We start from the raw sequence: 16575 nt of genomic DNA on the forward strand, positions 1-16575 counted from the left end.
CATGCTCGGAGCGTCCACGCGGCACACGACCCACAGCAACACTGCTGGCTACACCCCCCCTGCTGGCCGCACTGCTCCCTCCTGGCTGTACTGCCCCTGCTGGCCGCACTGCCCCTGCACCACCCCAGCTGGCCACACCACCCCCTGCTGGCCGCACTGTCCCCTCCTGGCTGTACTGCCCCAGCTGGCCACACCACCCCCTGCTGGCCGCACTGTCCCCTCCTGGCTGTACTGCCCCAGCTGGCCACACCACCCCCTGCTGGCCGCACTGTCCCCTCCTGGCTGCACCGCCCCTGCTGGCCTTTGCCCCCTGCAAGGCCCTAGCCTTCATGCTCTGCCCCAACAAGGAGGCCCAGCAGGGAAGCGCAGACTGCAGTGGTCATGACGCCGGTCACCAGCGCCGTGCCCAGGCTCACAGTGACCAGCCAGGTCCATCTGCCCAGCTGGGCAGAGCTCACCACGGCGGCTCTCAGAGGCAGGAGGGCCCCTGGGGCTTAAGGAAAAAGAACAGGAAGTACTCGATGGAATCGCATTGGAAGCACATGAACTACCACGTGCACACGAGGTGAGTGACAGGGAAGCAAGGGCAGGACGTGCCACGGACGGACCGGGTCCTCCGAAAACCGCCTCGCTCGGAAGCAAGACTTACCCAGGTCCGTGTTGGGGCCGGCCAGGAGCTGCTTGAACTTGTCGAGCCGGGAGGCCTCTCTCTCACTCAGCGCCGAGCTGCTGAGGGTCCCGGGGTCGGACGTGCTGCCCAGGGCCACGGTGGCCGCGTGCGGGAGCGACTGGGACCTGTGCAGAGGGGCTGGGCCGCTGGCGCTCTCTGCGGGGGAGAGAGAAGAGGGTGAGGGGAGGGGAGGGCGGCCACGAGCCACTTCCTCGTGAACACTGGGGTCAGTGTCCCCTCCCACAGCGCTGATGGGGCAGGCCCTGGTCTCCAGAGCAGGACCTGACCTCGCTAACACCTGTGAGGTCACCCCTCGCTCTGCTGGTGCAGTGTCACCCACCAGTGGGACAGACACACCCCGCAGAACAGCAAGACCAGACAACCAGGACACTCCCGACCCCTGAGCTGACAGCGGCCAGGACGCCCCCGATCGGGCCTGCGGGGTGGCGTGGCCCGAGCATCTGTGGGTGCAGGCAGGGAGGAGGGGCCTGCGGAGCTGCCGGGGCCGGAGCCGGAGGAAAGCCCGTTGCCCGTGAAGGGGACGCAGTGTGAAGAGCACTGAGGACAGCAGGCAGAGGCTAGGGCAAGCCCGCGACCGGGACGCTGTGCGAGCAGCACTGCTGTGCGAGCAGGCCTCTGCCCCTGCCTGCGCCTCCCCGCGCCATGAGGAGCAAATAGAGCCAACCTGCTGCAGATGGGGGGGGGGGCTGTACGACAAGCACAAGCTGGCCCCGCCCTCCCCAGGTGGCAGGTCCTGCGCCCATGGAGACACCACCCGCAGGGATAAGGTGAGAGCAGGCCACATCCGCAGCCCAGGACCAGGGACAGCCCAAGGGAAGAGCCATAGGCCTTCGGGTCATTCGACAAAGAGCCACCAAGACCAACCAGGGACAAGCAGCAGGAGGCAGGCGGGCTCTGAGCCCTGCGGCTGAGCCCCACGGCTGTCACATCTTCCAACTGCAATTGGAAGTGGAGTAAAAATAATCCCACAGAAACGGGCGAGGAGCGAGCCCCGAGGAGGAAGGTGCTGACGTCGTGAATGGCAGCTGCCGCCAGGCCGGGGGAGGCGGCACCCCCACGGCTCCTGGGCCCGAGTGAGCTCATTCCAGCACAAGGGGAGGGGAAGGCCGCATCCGCGGCCTCGGGGCAGAGTCTGGCCCAGATAAGCTTCCAGAAAAGCCTGCGAAGTGGGCAGAGCAGGGAGCACTTCCACTCGCCTGGGGAGCGCGGGCAGGACCGGGCGGCCTCAGGCTCTCTCCCCGGAATCCACTCCTCAACCACGTCTCAGGAGCCACAGGAGCGTGCCAGCAGGAGGCTCAGGCCACAGTGTGGCGGTGAAGGTGGACGGCACGCACCTGCACTCAGAGACGAGCCGGGCCGCGCTGAGGCAGGGAGGACCGCACACTCCGGGCAGAGTGCACCGCGGGCCCCGCTCCGAGGCAGGGCGGAGGGATGTGGGAGGTGACAGTGGCGTCCCCAGGAAGCAGGAAGACCGGCACCAGGTCTCCCTGCTTCGGTGCGAGGGAAACACGGCAAGTCCCCGAGGGTCCCTGAGGGCGGGGTCTAACGCCACCTGTGGGCAGCCACACCAGACCCCGTGCGCGGCTCCGCCATGGCCAGTGACGGGGACAGCTGTCACCTGGCCATGCCCACTGAGCCTTCCCAGCCACAGATGTGCTTTGCCATGAACCCAATGGCTCCCTAAAACAAGCAAGTGCATCTGACTCAGGCATGAGGCCTCCTCGGACAGTCATTAGGAAAGTCAGGGCAGCGGGCGGTGTGGGGCGGGCGCGGAGGCAGCTACGAGCCCAGGCGGCACCGTCTGAGCCCCAGGCCGCCATCCACCCAGGCCGAGGGCCGCAGCAGATGCAGCAGGCGGGCCCCGTGGGCACTGCGCAGGGGACATCTGCTCCCCACGGCCGCAGCCGTGACAGGCCTCCAACATAAATGCCGGCGTGGCAGGTCACGGAGCAGGAGAGGCAGTGCTGACTGGACCGTCCGGGGAGTGGAACACTCCAGGACATGCATTACAAAGCACTGTCATGTAAGCAACAAAGTACAATGGAAACCACAGGCCTAGCCCGTGTGGCTCAGTGGATAGAGCGTTGGCCTGTGGACTGAAGGGTCCCAGGTTCAGTTCCAGTCAAGGGCACATGCTCGGGTTGCAGGCTGGATCCCCAGTGAGGGGCGTGCAGGAGGCAGCCAATCCGTGATTCTCTCTCATCACTGATGTTTCTCTCTCTCTCTCCTTCTCCCTTCAACAAAAATATTTTTAAAAATTAAAAAAATAGAGTCACAGGTCCTCCTCTGAGCAGAGGCCTGGCCTGGGATGTCCCTGTGCAGGGACGAGGGGGGGAGCATGGAGGGTGGGGAGGGCAGGGCACAGTGGGAGGCCCGTGGTCGGCAGGCCCTGAGGACAAGCTATTTTACTTCAACAGCGTTTATGGAATGACAGCGGACACCAACAGGAACAGGGACCTGGGACGAGGCCTGTTCTGGGAATTTGCAGATGAGGCTGCAAACATGACCCACCTCAGGGGCAGGAGGCCAGGCCTGCTGGCTGGGACTCCCCGCCGGGAGGGCTCCCCTCTGAAGCCTTCGCCGACAAGCCCCCGCCTTCCACGAGACCGAGCCGGGGCTCCCACGCTGGGTGCTCCTGGCTCCTGTCCACCGCCGTGTCCCATCTGCCTCACGGAAAAGAGAGCATCCGTGCCCCGCGTCTCCCGATGGAGTGCCAGTTGGCACACGGACCGGGACCGGGTCCCTGAGAACCAGGCCTGCCGTGTTCTCCTTCGTACCGCCCCTGAGCAAGCTGAAGCTGACGACACGCCCGGTGTCCTGGCACCAGCCGGGTCAGTCTCCGGAGGACCAGGAGCACCCCGGCTGGAGAGCAGGCCAGCAGGCCTCGCCCCTGCTGTGCACCTGCAGGGGAGCTCCCGTGGGTGGCCCATCCTGGACACGAGGGATATGGCGCAGCAACCTGGCCTCTGCCCACTACATGCAGTGGCAACACCCAGCCCCAATGTGACAACCGAAAATGTCCCCAGACCCTGCCCCATGTCCCCAGGAGCAGAACCGCCCTCCAGGTGAGGCCAGAGTGAACACAAGACCCCCACACCCTGGGTGAGGCCCAGCCCACAGCGCCGGCCCGTGGCGGATGCTCAGGCACTGGGTCCCCCATCCCAGACCCTCCCGCACAGCAAGTGCAGGAAGTGAGCACCGTGGCGAGGACGGCCGCTGAGGGCCGCAGGCAGGCGGGAGTGCAGACAGGCCCCCCCGGAGTTCCTCATCGGCACACACACCGCAGACCATGCGCCCACGTGAGTGTCCCTGGAGGCAGCACCTCTGCTGCCACAGGAGGTGCATCCTCTGCCCGTACAGCTGGCCTGGCCCTGCTGGAAATGCCCCCGAGAGCGACCAGCGCACACCTAGGAGGCCCGAGCCGTGCTCACTGCACCCTCTCAGGACGGGCCCACAGAGCCAGGGCCGCCCTCCACGAGAAGGCCAGAGGCTGAGAGCCAGCACAGAGCTGCGCGCCGCTTCTCCCCCGGGGAAGCCTGCGGGGCCTTCAGGGCAGGGCTCCTGCTGCAAGGGCAGGGCTCCCCCTCCTGCGGGAGTGCACACCAGCTCCGCCCCAGCCCACCTGCAGGACAGGGCGTGTGGCTCTCGCTGACAGACTTCACCAGCCGCAGGTCCCCGCTGGCAACCGGAGGCGGCTCTGCCGAGGGCTTGGGCTTCTGCCCGGGCCCTGGGGGCTCCTGCAGCTTGTGCTGCTCCTGCCGCTGGCTGTGGTCTCGCAGGACGCGGTGGGCCGTCTCCATGACCACCTCGGAGTTGAGGCGCTCCGCCGCCATGGCCAGGAGCTCGTCGTCGTCTTCGCCCGCATCCCAGGCGTCGCTGGTGTTGCTCTCAAACTCCTGGAAGGTGCTGACTCTCTTGGCCTTCACGGGCGTGGTGGGCACCTTGGGCGTGGCCTTGAGCAAGCTGCAAGGCAAAGGCAGTCACTGGACCCTCGGAGCCCTGAAGCTCCCCCACAGTCAGAGGGAGCCCCCAGGGGAACAGCACACACCGCTTTCCGCTTCAATGGAGCTGGCGGAGGAGAGCGCACAGGCGGACCAGAGCCAGCCAGGGGCGGGAGAAGCTGCGGGCTCAGGCAGGGCAGACGCGGTCTGTGCGGAGCACAGCGCTGCCGCCAGGTGCTCAGGTGCCCAAGCCTCACCTGGCAGGGCCCATACATTCTCTCCTCCCAGCGTCCCTGCCCGCTCCCGAGGCTGCGGGGGGGTGGGGAGGGTGAAGGGACCGCTCACAGACACAGACAGGCCTTTGGGGCACGGATGGGGATATGAGAGCCCCACAGTATGACTGCAGACAACATCTGGGCCATACCTTCCTCTCGCTCACCTGTGGCAAGGAACGGGACACACAGGGCAGAGGGGGCCGTGGGCAGCTGGGCGGGTGCGTGGAGAGCGAGGGACACCACCACCCGCCGGTGGGGGAGCCAGCTCCGTGTCCCCTGCACAGGCGGCCCACTTCGGGCTGTCCTTCCACATCTGCCCTCCCCCCGCCCCCAGGAGGACGAGCGTGAAAGACCAACAGTGTCCAACGCGTGTTGCTGGACGGAAGACCGTGCCCTCCCCCAGGAACTCCAGGGAGCGGGAGGGTCCCCCAGCCCCAGGACCCCGAAGCCCCGGGAGAGTTGGGTATCACTTACGTGCCGTGTAACAGTGGATCAAAAGGGGGGTGCTGGGCGCCGTACACGTGCTGGATGCTGGTTCAAAAGAAAGGGAGCGCACGTTAGCTTCTGTCGCTCCCTAGACTCCGTGGCCACGGGGCCAAGGCCAGCCCTGGACCCCCGCCTGAGGCGAGCGCTCCGCCAACGCCGCCCGGTCACCCTCCGGCCCGGGCTGCTGGAGCCGCAGGGCAGTCCCGGCAGCCTCTGCGCTCGGCCGCATGTCACAGGCAGGACCTGACACGCGCCACAGAATGCCATCAGGAAGCCCCCAGCTGGCACCGTTCTGTCTAAAGCCGATGCACAAGCACAAAAAAGGCACACACAAGTTTTAAAGATTAATGGCTTTATTGTAACAGTCTGACGCTCATCGGGATAAACTTAGAATAAGATGGAAGCAACACGACCCACATGGCAGACAACCAGGTGGGTCACCTGCGCAGCCCCGCCTCCTGGGGACGTCCAACCAGGGGTGGCCACGTGACCCTGCGGCCGGTCAGCAATACGTGGCAGGCCTCCCTGCCTAACAGGCAGAGACAGTGGGTTCGCACCCCACGCCCCGGCTTTCCCCTTCTCCTGTTCGGCAGACGGAGGTGAGGCCTGGGGCTGCCCAGCCACCAGCCGCCCTGAGAGACACGCAGGAGATAATGCCACCAGGACGGGCGGCGGGCAGGAGGGGGAGTGTGGGTGCCTGGCAGCACAGCCCCGCTGCCAGCTGGCAGGGGCCACCCCTCAGCTTCCACGCGGGGAGCACGGCCTGGCTGAGGCCCGGCCACACGGAGGAGACCGCGGAAAGGCTGAGGCAGCGGGGCCGGGCTGGAGGGACAAACGCAGACCTGGGCTGCTAGGTACACAGATGAGTGTTTTCATTTGTCGAAACAGAATGAAATCCTACCTCTTTGCTTAGCAATAGAGCAGGCCTAGTTGCCCACGTCATTACTTTCTCCAATTTACTTAAATGCATTGACCTACTTTGCACGTACTGCCGGGCAGCTATAAAACCGTAAGCAGCATACGTGAACTTACAAGCACGGGGAGGACAAGGGCACACAGGCTTTTCCTGTGCGTCCCTCTGTGCTTCCTTGTAGCTCTATCGTCACTTCTGAATTAAGTCTTGGAAATCTGTGCTAATGGAATGAGCGCCAGCGGACTCATCCCTGCCTGGCCATCCCCCGGACAGAACGCCTGTGTCTCCCACTGTCCCACCATATGGCTCCGCCATGAGCGTGCGGCCAGTGCTGACTGCCAGACGCAGCTGCTCCAACGGCTGGTGACGGTAACACAGCAGCACACACCTCTGGGGACAAATGCTGCCCAGGACGCTGTGCTCCGAGGAGAAGCTCCGGACAGGGAGGCCTGGGACACGCGGGGCGCACTGCTGCAGCGGGGCTGCTGGCGCCCACGGCCAGCGCACAACGCCCGCTCCGGCGGGTCGCCGCGAATCTGACGGAGGCACGTGGGCTCTGCGGGTGCATCTCCTCCGTCCTGGTGAGGGAGCAGCTCCTACCCCTTCTGTCATTTGTGCTCCCTCTGCCGCTCCCTGTCAGGCCCTCGGTCCAACTCCTTAAGGGGCATCACCCTTTTCTTCTGATTTTCAGACCTTCCTGAAATCAGAGGACTCCTGTCATTCAGGCGCTGTGGCTGCAGAGTAAGGGCCTGAAGGGTGTCACATCCTGACCCGAACCTGTGCTGTGTGGCCTGGCGGGCACAGCGGGCGTTGTGGGTGTGCCTGAGGACGGACCTGGGCTTGTCCTGGAGTCCCAGGTGGCCCCATCTAATCGCAGGTCCCTCAGGAGCGCCCGTGGAGTGGTGGGCGAGTGGTGCCAGTGCTGGCTGTGCAGTGGAGAGGAGACCACCGCCGAGGAGCGCGGAGGCCTCCCGAAGCTGGGAAGGGAAGGGAACCGGACAGGAAGCTCGGGAGCCTGCCCAGGTCAGCCCAGCCAGCAGGTGGCAAAGCCAGGGTCGCGCGCAGGGACTCCCACGCGCCTCGCAGTGAGAGACCGCATTCCGGCCCACAGCAGGGCTGAAAGCGCCCGGCCCCTTCCCAGCCCGCCTCCTCAGGGCGACACCTGAACCTGACCTGGCAACTCCCTGCAGGGGTTTCCACCGAAGGCTCGGTCTCCAGGCAACGAGTCACCTCATTCTGCACACGTGTGAAGTCCATGTTCATGTTTATATGTCTTTTTGCAACGTTCCGTCAGGACTGCTTCATGGGCCAGTGTTAACCGTGCAGCCCAGTTTTGTTGTCCTGTGAGGTTTCATTTCATGGATGTGAGGGGAGTGTTTTAGCCATAAACCAACTTTTCCAAATAACTTGACATAGAAACATGATGCAGACAAAGGCAGAGCCGTTCCGGGGAGCCGGGAGCAGGAGCCGCCCACGTGCGGCCCGGCCACGCGGGGAGGAAAAGAGGCAACCACAGGGACCCCGCAGGAGCTCGGGGACCACTGAGCAGCCACCGGTCTGGCTGCTTCTTCAGAAGGCACGGCCTCAGAAAACGGTAGAGAAAACCTAAGGAACTGAGGGTGGTCCTTTGAAAAGACGAGCAAAGTCGACAAACTTTTAGCTAGACCGACTGACAGCGAGGGAGGGAAGACTCGAATTCCTGACGTCAGGGTGCGGGGGGGACGTGACTGTCGACCCTACAGGCAGAGGGCGTTGTGGGAGAGCATCATGAACAGCTGTACAGCAACAAGCGCGGTAGCTGAGGTGACTGGAGAGACTCCCAGAAAGACTAAAACCACCGGAATTCAATGGGAAAAAGAACATCTGATGGACATGAATGAGTCATGAAAACACTACACAGAGAGCCCAGGCCCAGGTTTGTTTCCCTGGTCAGTTCCAACAAGTATCAGGAAGAATTTACGCCAACCCTTCAGAAATGCTTCTGAAACCCAGGAGCAGAGGGAACACTTCCCAGCTCACTCCACGGCGCCAGCATCACCCGCACCAGAAACAAACCAGGTCTCTGCCAGCGAAGAACACTACGGACCACTCTGTTCTATGTACCTAACAGGCTAAGGGACCAACCGTCCGTCCGTCCAACCGGTCGGCCGGTGCCTGTGACGCGCACTGGCAATTTAAAAATAAATGTTGACTCGTGCAATTGCGGTACATATAAAGCAAGGGAAATCAGTCAAGCGCTCTGAGAGTGGTTTTGCTCTTAATGTGGTATACAGGGAGGTATCAGAGTAAGTTTAATCAATTTATCAGTCATTTTTTCTGAATGTTGTTTTTCTCTTTTTTCCTTTTTTTAAAAACATATTTTATTGATTTTTTACAGAGAGGAAAGGAGAGGGATAGAGAGTTAGAAACATCGATGAGAGAGAAACATCAACCAGCTGCCTCCTGCACACTCCCTACTGGGGATGTGCACACAACCAAAGTACATGCCCTTGACCGGAATCGAACCTGGGACCTTTCAGTCCGCAGGCCGACGCTCTATCCACTGAGCCAAACCCATTAGGGCTCAATGTTGTTTTTATATCATTTTTCTTGTTTTTATATCAAGTCTTTGTTGTTGTTATGTCATGTTGTTATTGTCTACTTGTTAATCAATTTATACTGGTATATTATTTTCATATACATTTTACCAATTTTCTTTCATCTCTGACACTTCTATTATAGAGAAAGGGCAAATAGCAATATTAAAATATTTCTTCTAATTAATTTCCTTTCAATGTGCACGAATCTGTGCACTGGGCCACTAGTATGTCTATAAATATGCATGCAAAAGCAAACAAAATGCCAGTGAACGAAATATAAGATCATTTTTTAAATATATTTTTATTTATTTCAGAGAGGAAGGAAGAGGGAGAAACAGAAACATCAATGATGAGAGAGAATCAATGACTGTTGCCTCCTGCACGCCCCCTACTGGGGATCCCGGGCATGCGGCCTGACCGAATCAAACCGTAACCTCCTGGTTCACAGATCGACGCTCAACCATTGAGCCACGCTGGCCAGGCAAGATCATTTTTTAAATGTATCTATCATGCCCAGGCCAGTGTGACTCGGTTGGAGCATCGTCCTATGCACCAAAGGGTTGCGAGTTCAATTCTCAGTCTGGGCACATACTCAGGTTACAGGATCCATCCCCAGTCTGGGCATATACATGAGGCTGCCAATCAATGTTTCTCTTTCACATCAATGTTTCTCTCTCTCCCTCTCCCTTCCTTTCTCTAGAATCAATGGAAACATACCCTCAGGTGAGGATTAAAAAAATAATTCTATTACGTGACAAAATGGGATTTTTCCAAGGAATGCAAGGCTAGTTATTTTTTAATTCTTTATTGTTTAAAGTGTTGCCCTAACTGGTTTGGCTCAGAGGATAGAGCGTCGGCCTGCAGACTCAAGGGTCCCGGGTTCAATTCCAGTCAAAGGCATGTACCTTGGTTGCGGGCACATCCCCGGTAGGGGGTGTGAAGGAGGCAGCTGATCGATGTTTCTCTCTCATCGATGTTTCTAACTCTCTATCCCTCTCCCTTCCTCTCTGTAAAAAAATCAATAAAATTTTTTTAAAAAGTGTTACATAAGCCTCCTTTTTTCCCCATGCAAGGCTAGTTTTGATGGGGGGGCGGGTGGCGGGCGTGTATAAGCATAGGACCACAGTTGTTTGTGGTGGTCCCCTTACTCACTACAGATGAGCGATTTCCTTGTGGACCTGGGAGACGGAGGCTGTGTTACAGGGACAGCGGGCCCTGGGGGTCAGGCCGCCCGGAGCCCACACCAAGGACAGCCACCTGAAGGGCGCCTCTCTGCAGCACTCGGGCTGGTCTCTGCAGGGACCGTGAGAGAAGGCAGACCCGGGACTCACTACCTGTCGACTCTCCCCACCCGCTGACCTGCATATAATCAGCCACTGGCGAGGGGGGCAGAGCAGCATTTCCAGGGTGACCGGTCGACTGCTCTCCCCATGCGGCCGTATCACTGGGACAAACACTCCTACGTGATTCAACCCTGCCTCCGATGGACTGGGCTCCAGCAGTGACAGGCGGCTGCAGATCCACTGTGTCCGGAATCAGTTAAACAACCAGAAATCGATTACTACAAAATACCATATTAATAGAAAAAAAGGACAAAGACCACATGATCATCTCAGCAGAACAGACACTGTAAAACGTCAACACGCTTCACGGAAAAAGGCTCCACAAACTAGAATTCGAAGGAAGTGCCCTCCCTCTGATCAAGAACATCTGCAAAGCCCACGGCTCCCGTCAGACTTCGGCCCAAAGAGGAAACGAGACGCCACCTCCCTCCACACTGTCCTGGAGACCTGTCCGGAGCAATCGGGCGAGAAGAAGTAAAGGGCACCCAGATTAGAAAGAAGTATGACTATCGAACAAGGTGACGGGATATTTCCTGGGTACAGCAAGTCTTAAGAAATCCACTAAAAAATCAGAACTTAGAAACAAATTCAGCAAGGTTTCAATATACAAGATAAATGTACAAAAATGAATTACAGCCCTAACCAGTTTGGCTCAGTGGGTAGGGCGTCAGCCTGCGGACTCAAGGGTCCCAGGTTCGATTCTGGTCAAGGGCATGTTCCTTGGTTGCGGGCACATCCCCAGTAGTGGGTGTGCAGAAGGCAGCTGATTGATGTTTCTCTCTCATCGATGTTTCTAACTCTCTATCCCTCTCCCTTCCCCTCTGTAAAAAGTCAATAAAATATATATTTTTTTAAAAATGAATTACATTTCTATACACTTGCAAGGAACAACTCAAAAATGAAATTAAAGCCCTGACCAGTTTGGCTCAGTGGATAGAGCGTCGGCCTGCGAACTGAGGGGTCCCGGGTTCGATTCCGGTCAAGGGCATGTACCTTGGTTGCGGGCACATCCCCAGTGAGGGGTGTGCAGGAGGCAGCTGATTGATGTTTCTCTCTCATCGATGTTTCTGACTCTCTATCCCTCTCCCTTCCTCTCTGTGAAAAATCAATAAAATATATTTTTTTTAAAAAGAAAAAAAATGAAATTAAAGAAACAATCCCACATATAATGGCATCAAAAAGAATGAAACGCTTAAGAATGCATTTAACAAAGGTATGTGAAACTTAGACCCTGAAAACTAAGATGTAGCACTGAAAGAAATTAAAGACCTAAATCAATGGAAAGACAACCAAATTCATGTATCAGAAGACTTAATACTGTTCCTATTCTCCCCACATTCAATACAGACTCAATACAGCTTCTCTGCAGACACTGACAAGCTGATCTGGAAGTTCATGTGCAAATTCAAGGGACCCAAGAAACCAAAACAATATCGCAGAAGAACGAAGTGAGAGGACTCACACACTCCCCGATCTCAAACCTCACTGGGAGACCCGTCACCGAGACCGCATGGCCCCGCTAAGGATAAGCACAGACCCGCGCAGAACCGAGAGGCCCGAGGTTTACGACAAGGTGCCAAGACCCCCAACGGGGAGAGAACTGTCTTTCAACAGCTGTGCTGGGACGAGATATCGACACGCAAAAGAACAAAGTGGACACTAGCCTCTCCACATACACGAAAGTTTTCTCAAAAGCAGCGACCTAAATGGAGGAGCTAAAGCTACAAAACTCTGAGCAAAACACACAGAAGTAAACCTTTAAGAACCCAGGCGAGGCACTGGCTTCTTAGGATGACACCAAGAGCAGTAACAACAAGATCAACTGGACGTTGTCACAAGTAAAACCACTGGTGCTTCGAAGAACACCATCAAGAACACAGAAAGACCCTCCCAGGCCGCGCCAGCTTCGCAGACGGAGGGAGCACAGGCCTGGCAGAGCCCCACTCCGTCGCCTGCTTGCTGGGCGGCTGGCGACCGCACGACAGTGACCAGTGCTAAAGGCCGGGCTGTTGTGTGTGTCCAGGTCCCTGTCACCTTTAAAGGCACCGCGGCTGCCCTCAGACCCTGTGAAGCCCAAGACCGTCCAAAAGAGGCCCAGGACGTTCCTGCGGCACCAGTCAGATTGACGTGTGAAGATTGAGCGGGACGGGCGGGAACCCAGAGGCACTGAAAACAGGGGGCGCAGAAGACTCAAGGGCCAGATCCTGATGCCCAACACCGGTTACAGGAGCAACAAGAAAACAGCACAGGCTGCCCGGTGGCTTCCGGAAGATTCTGGTCCATAACGTCAAGGAGCTTGCCGCGCTGCTGATGGGCAACAGGTCCCACTGTGCTGATTGCTCACACGTCTCCTCAAAGACCCACAAAGCCACTGGGGGAGGGGCAGCCCAGCTGCCAGCAGTCACCAACCCCAGGGCCAGGCTGCGCAGCGAGAAAGTGAATAGACACACTGTGTGCACATTGTATGTGTGTTAATGAAACCACAAAATTCTGCCCAAAAAGAAGAAAGAAAATAGAAAGACAACCCACAGAACGTGGGGGGGGGGGGGGGTTGCAATCACATGTCTGATAAAAGATTGCATCTGGAATATACGAAGAACTCTCCAAACTCAAAAATAAAAGAACAATTAATTTAAAAAAGGAAAAAGGATTTGAATAACGATTTCTCCGAAGAAGATACACAATAGGTCAAGAAACAAATGAAAAGATGCTCAACATCTGGTCATTAAGAAAATGAAAACCACAATAAGCTACCACTTCACACATACTCACCGGCTAAAATAAGAGACAGATAATAACAAGTGTTAATGAGAAAACAGAAAATAGAAGCCTTATGCCTGCTGCTGGGAATGAAAATGGTGTAGCCATTTTTGGGAAACAGACTGACAGTTCCCCAAATCTTTTTAAAAAGAGTGACCATATGACCCAGTCACTCCATTCCCGATGAATACCCGAGAGAAATGAGGACATCCCACACCAACACTCACACAGGCAGGTCTGCAGCAGCATATTCACAAAAGTAGAAACAACCCAATGTCCATCAGCAGAGACATGGATGACAAACAATACATGGTACACCCATACAATGGAACACTACCTTCTATATATATAAACGCTAATATGCTAAGTGTCCAAGGGTCCGACAAGCCACTATGAAACGCCCTGACCACCAGGGGGCAGACGCTCAATGCAGGAGCTGCCATGATGCACACAGAGAAATGGCACCACAGACCCGGCACCCACAAAGCAACACTCGGCTTCTCCCAAGTGGGACATAGACCCTGTCACCACCCTGCAGCGACAGCCCACCAAATCGCAGCCAACGCTGCCGAGACCCACAGCCCAGCCCAGCCCGGAAATGGTGGCCCTGGGCGCCGGGTAATAACGTCACGTAACAATGCCCGGCTTCCTCTCCTTGGCAGCGACTAGCCTCCTTGAAGTTTCTTCAGCCCAGGAACACAACTTGCTTTATAAAAGCCAGGTGCAAACATTTCACACTCTAACCAAACGTCTGTGAAGTGTTTTCCCATGCCTCATCTCATATGATCCTCACAGAAGTCCTGGAGTAAGTAGATAGGAGACTCAGTAGAATCCTATTTTCTTTCTGTTAGCCAGAAAACGGAGATTTAGAAAGCTTAGAAACTTGACCCGACTGAAAAGAAGAAATGGTGGAACTTGAAAATGACTGCAGGTTTTCTCACTGCACAGAATATGGTCAAACACTGCTGCAGTTAAATATTTTACCCTTTGTTCTCCCTGCGCGATCTACAATAATAATCTGCTCCGTGTTGATATTTACTGCTGTGTTGCTGACAATTACCTGAAAGAGAAGTTGGGGTGCTCCACTGGGCTGGAAAAAGTTTAGCTACATCAGAAATCAGGTCTAATTAAGCAAGTTTATTCTATATCTATAAAAGGCTAAGTTGACTCACGCATGCACGATACATATAAAGCTCTCACTGGCACCAATCGCATGTGTGTGTTTCAATCTGTCATTGTCAATCGTGAATTTGGTTGACACTTCTATTATAGAGAAAGGGCAAATAGCGATATTAAAATATTTCTTCTAATTAATATCCTTTCAATGTGCACGAATCCATGCACCGGGCCACTAGTTCAGCTATAAAATGAAGTGCTGACACACCACCACATGGAAGAACCTTGAAAACATGCTAAGTGCAAGAAGCCAGTCACATGCATCTATTTAAAATGTCTAGAATGGAGAAATCTAGAGAGACAGAAAATAGATGAGTGGCTGCTCGGGGTGGGGAGTGGGAAGCCGGGGTGACAGGTACAGGGGACAGCGTTTCTTTTCCAGGTGATAAGCATTATCTCAAATTAACTGTGAGGATGGGTATACGACTCTTGTAATACATGGACATATGTCACTGAAGGTAAAACTTTAAATGAGTGAACGTACTGTCTGTGAATTTAAAGGGGTGAATTATATTGTGTGACTCTCAATAAAGATGTGATTTTTTAAAGGCAATCTAGCTGCCACCCAGTCCTCCTGGGTTCTCTCCTGGAACGCAGCCACCATGCTAGCCACACTGGAGCCCACGTGCAGGCCTCGCCATGCCACTCACAGCACGCACGGTCCCAGCTGACAGCCCGCATCCGCCAGACACATGAGGGAACCAGCCTGGCACTGGGTCCCCACCGTCCAGCCTGCCCAGTGACACCCAGACCCCGTGGAGCAGACCAGCCGCTCCCACTGAGTCAGGTCTGAGCTCCTGACCCATAGAATCCGTGAGCAGTTTTTCGTAGGGAAAGAAAGTAGCCGCCTGCCTAGACCAAGCACAACTCCCCCGGGATGGCCCTTCCAGAAGCGTCACGGAGGCCTCCTGACCTTGGCAGGCAGTTCTCAGTTGTAGGGATCAAGAGGCCTGGGTTCGAGTCCCACCTCCAGCAGCTACGAGCTGGCACATTGTTAACCAAGTGATTGCTCTGAGCTTCAGTGTCCTCATCCCAGACATGGGAATAAGAATGTGTATGGAGCCCGGCCGGTATAGCTCAGTGGTTGAGCATCAACCTATGAACCAGGAGGTCACAGTTCAATTCCGGTCAGGGCACAGGCCCGGGTTGTGGGCTCCATCCCGTGTGGGGCGTGCAGGAGGCAGCCGATCCATGATTCTCTCTCATCATTGATGTTTCTATTTCTCTCTTCCTCTCCCTTCCTCTGAAATCAATAAAAATATGTTTTTTTGAAGAATGAGTATGAAATGAGATAACCGTGTGCGATAGCAGTGTGAGTACTGCAAAGTGATGTACAAACAGCGCTCACCAATACGCCCACCCCATCTGTACTGAACACTCGCATTCTCCCGGGACGTCTCAACGTTTACACGGTTCAAAGTAGGAGGCCGCGCCGCTGCCTCTGGATCCGCGTGTTCACGAAAGCCTCGCAGCGTTATCGCGGGCTGCAGGCCCTCTCCCTCCCGCGCAGCAGCGAGCTCATTAATTCTTCATGGGCAACCACTTGTGTTTATTGAGCAGAAAATGTTCCAACAAAGTTCAACCTCCGACTAAAAGGAACCTCATTTCACCTTATTAAAATTTCATTTCTATTTGGTCTTGCATAGCTGAGAAGAAAAACAAGTTTCAACTGAAGCCATTTTAGAAAAATAAGTGGCAACTACCTCATTTCAGATCATGAAATCTTTCTTTTAAAAACACGACCCAATAAGCTCTTTAATAAATTATACAGCTTTAAAGCACTACAGTAACTCAGTTTTAAAGAGAACACTAGTGGTTTCTTATGGAAAGGAGGCCCCCGGGACATAATTCCACTTGTGAGCACATGCCCTGCACTCCAAGGGACAGGTTCAGGGATGTTTGTATCCTTTTCTTTCTTTTTTAATTTTTAAGAATTATCTGAAAAATGAGTAGACAAACTGGAATATATACATATAATGGAACATGAACCCAAAGAAAACATGACTGAACCACAGCTACAAGAATTAAGATAGGTAAGCTTCATGACATGACATTGAAAAGTAAGCCAGATGCGCACAGTATGACAGCATCTCACAGGACCCTGTCGGGCTGTCTTTACACAACAGGTCTACAAGACTTTTTAAAATCTCAAGATCAAGACTGTCTGGGCCAACCTGTGCACAGCCAAGCTCTGGAGCTCCACTCCCCTGCAGAGCACCACTCCCTGCTACACCTGGTCCTCAGAACACTCCCCATCACACCTGTCCCTCAGCACACTCCCCCCACACCTGGCCCTCAGCACACTCCCCCCACACCTGGTCCTCAGCACACTCCCCCCACACCTGGCCCTCAGCACACTCCCCCACACCTGGCCCTCAGCACACTCCCCATCACACCTGGTCCTCAGCACA

The 16575-nt window shown here is 55.8% G+C and overlaps 1 protein-coding gene across 1 annotated transcript; it reads right to left on the reverse strand.

Moving 5' to 3' along the window:
* Positions 1–479: 479 nt before the first annotated feature.
* LOC102425658 (TBC1 domain family member 22A-like) lies at positions 480–7569 on the reverse strand. The gene is made up of 5 exons (XM_023749156.1): positions 7480–7569; positions 7084–7283; positions 5382–5438; positions 4314–4654; positions 480–826 (listed from the first exon to the last, which is right to left on the reverse strand). Exons 1-5 carry the CDS (start codon positions 7567–7569, stop codon positions 495–497), a joined length of 1020 nt encoding a protein of 339 aa, XP_023604924.1. The 3' UTR covers positions 480–494.
* Between the last annotated feature and the right edge of the window lie 9006 nt (positions 7570–16575).

This window comes from Myotis lucifugus, unplaced genomic scaffold (assembly GCF_000147115.1).
Source record: "Myotis lucifugus unplaced genomic scaffold, Myoluc2.0 scaffold_3252, whole genome shotgun sequence".
NCBI classification, from domain to species: domain Eukaryota; kingdom Metazoa; phylum Chordata; class Mammalia; order Chiroptera; family Vespertilionidae; genus Myotis; species Myotis lucifugus.

Excerpts from the sequence above, each read along its gene's own strand:
- LOC102425658 (XM_023749156.1), bottom strand. The coding sequence starts at position 7,569 with ATGAACATGGACTTCACACGTGTGCAGAATGAGGTGACTCGTTGCCTG. Across the intron at positions 5,439-7,083 it reads CGCCAGGCCACACAGCACAG|CATCCAGCACGTGTACGGCG; the intron begins GTTCGGGTCAGG and ends CTTTTGAACCAG. Across the intron at positions 4,655-5,381 it reads GATCCACTGTTACACGGCAC|CTTGCTCAAGGCCACGCCCA; the intron begins GTAAGTGATACC and ends TTTGCCTTGCAG.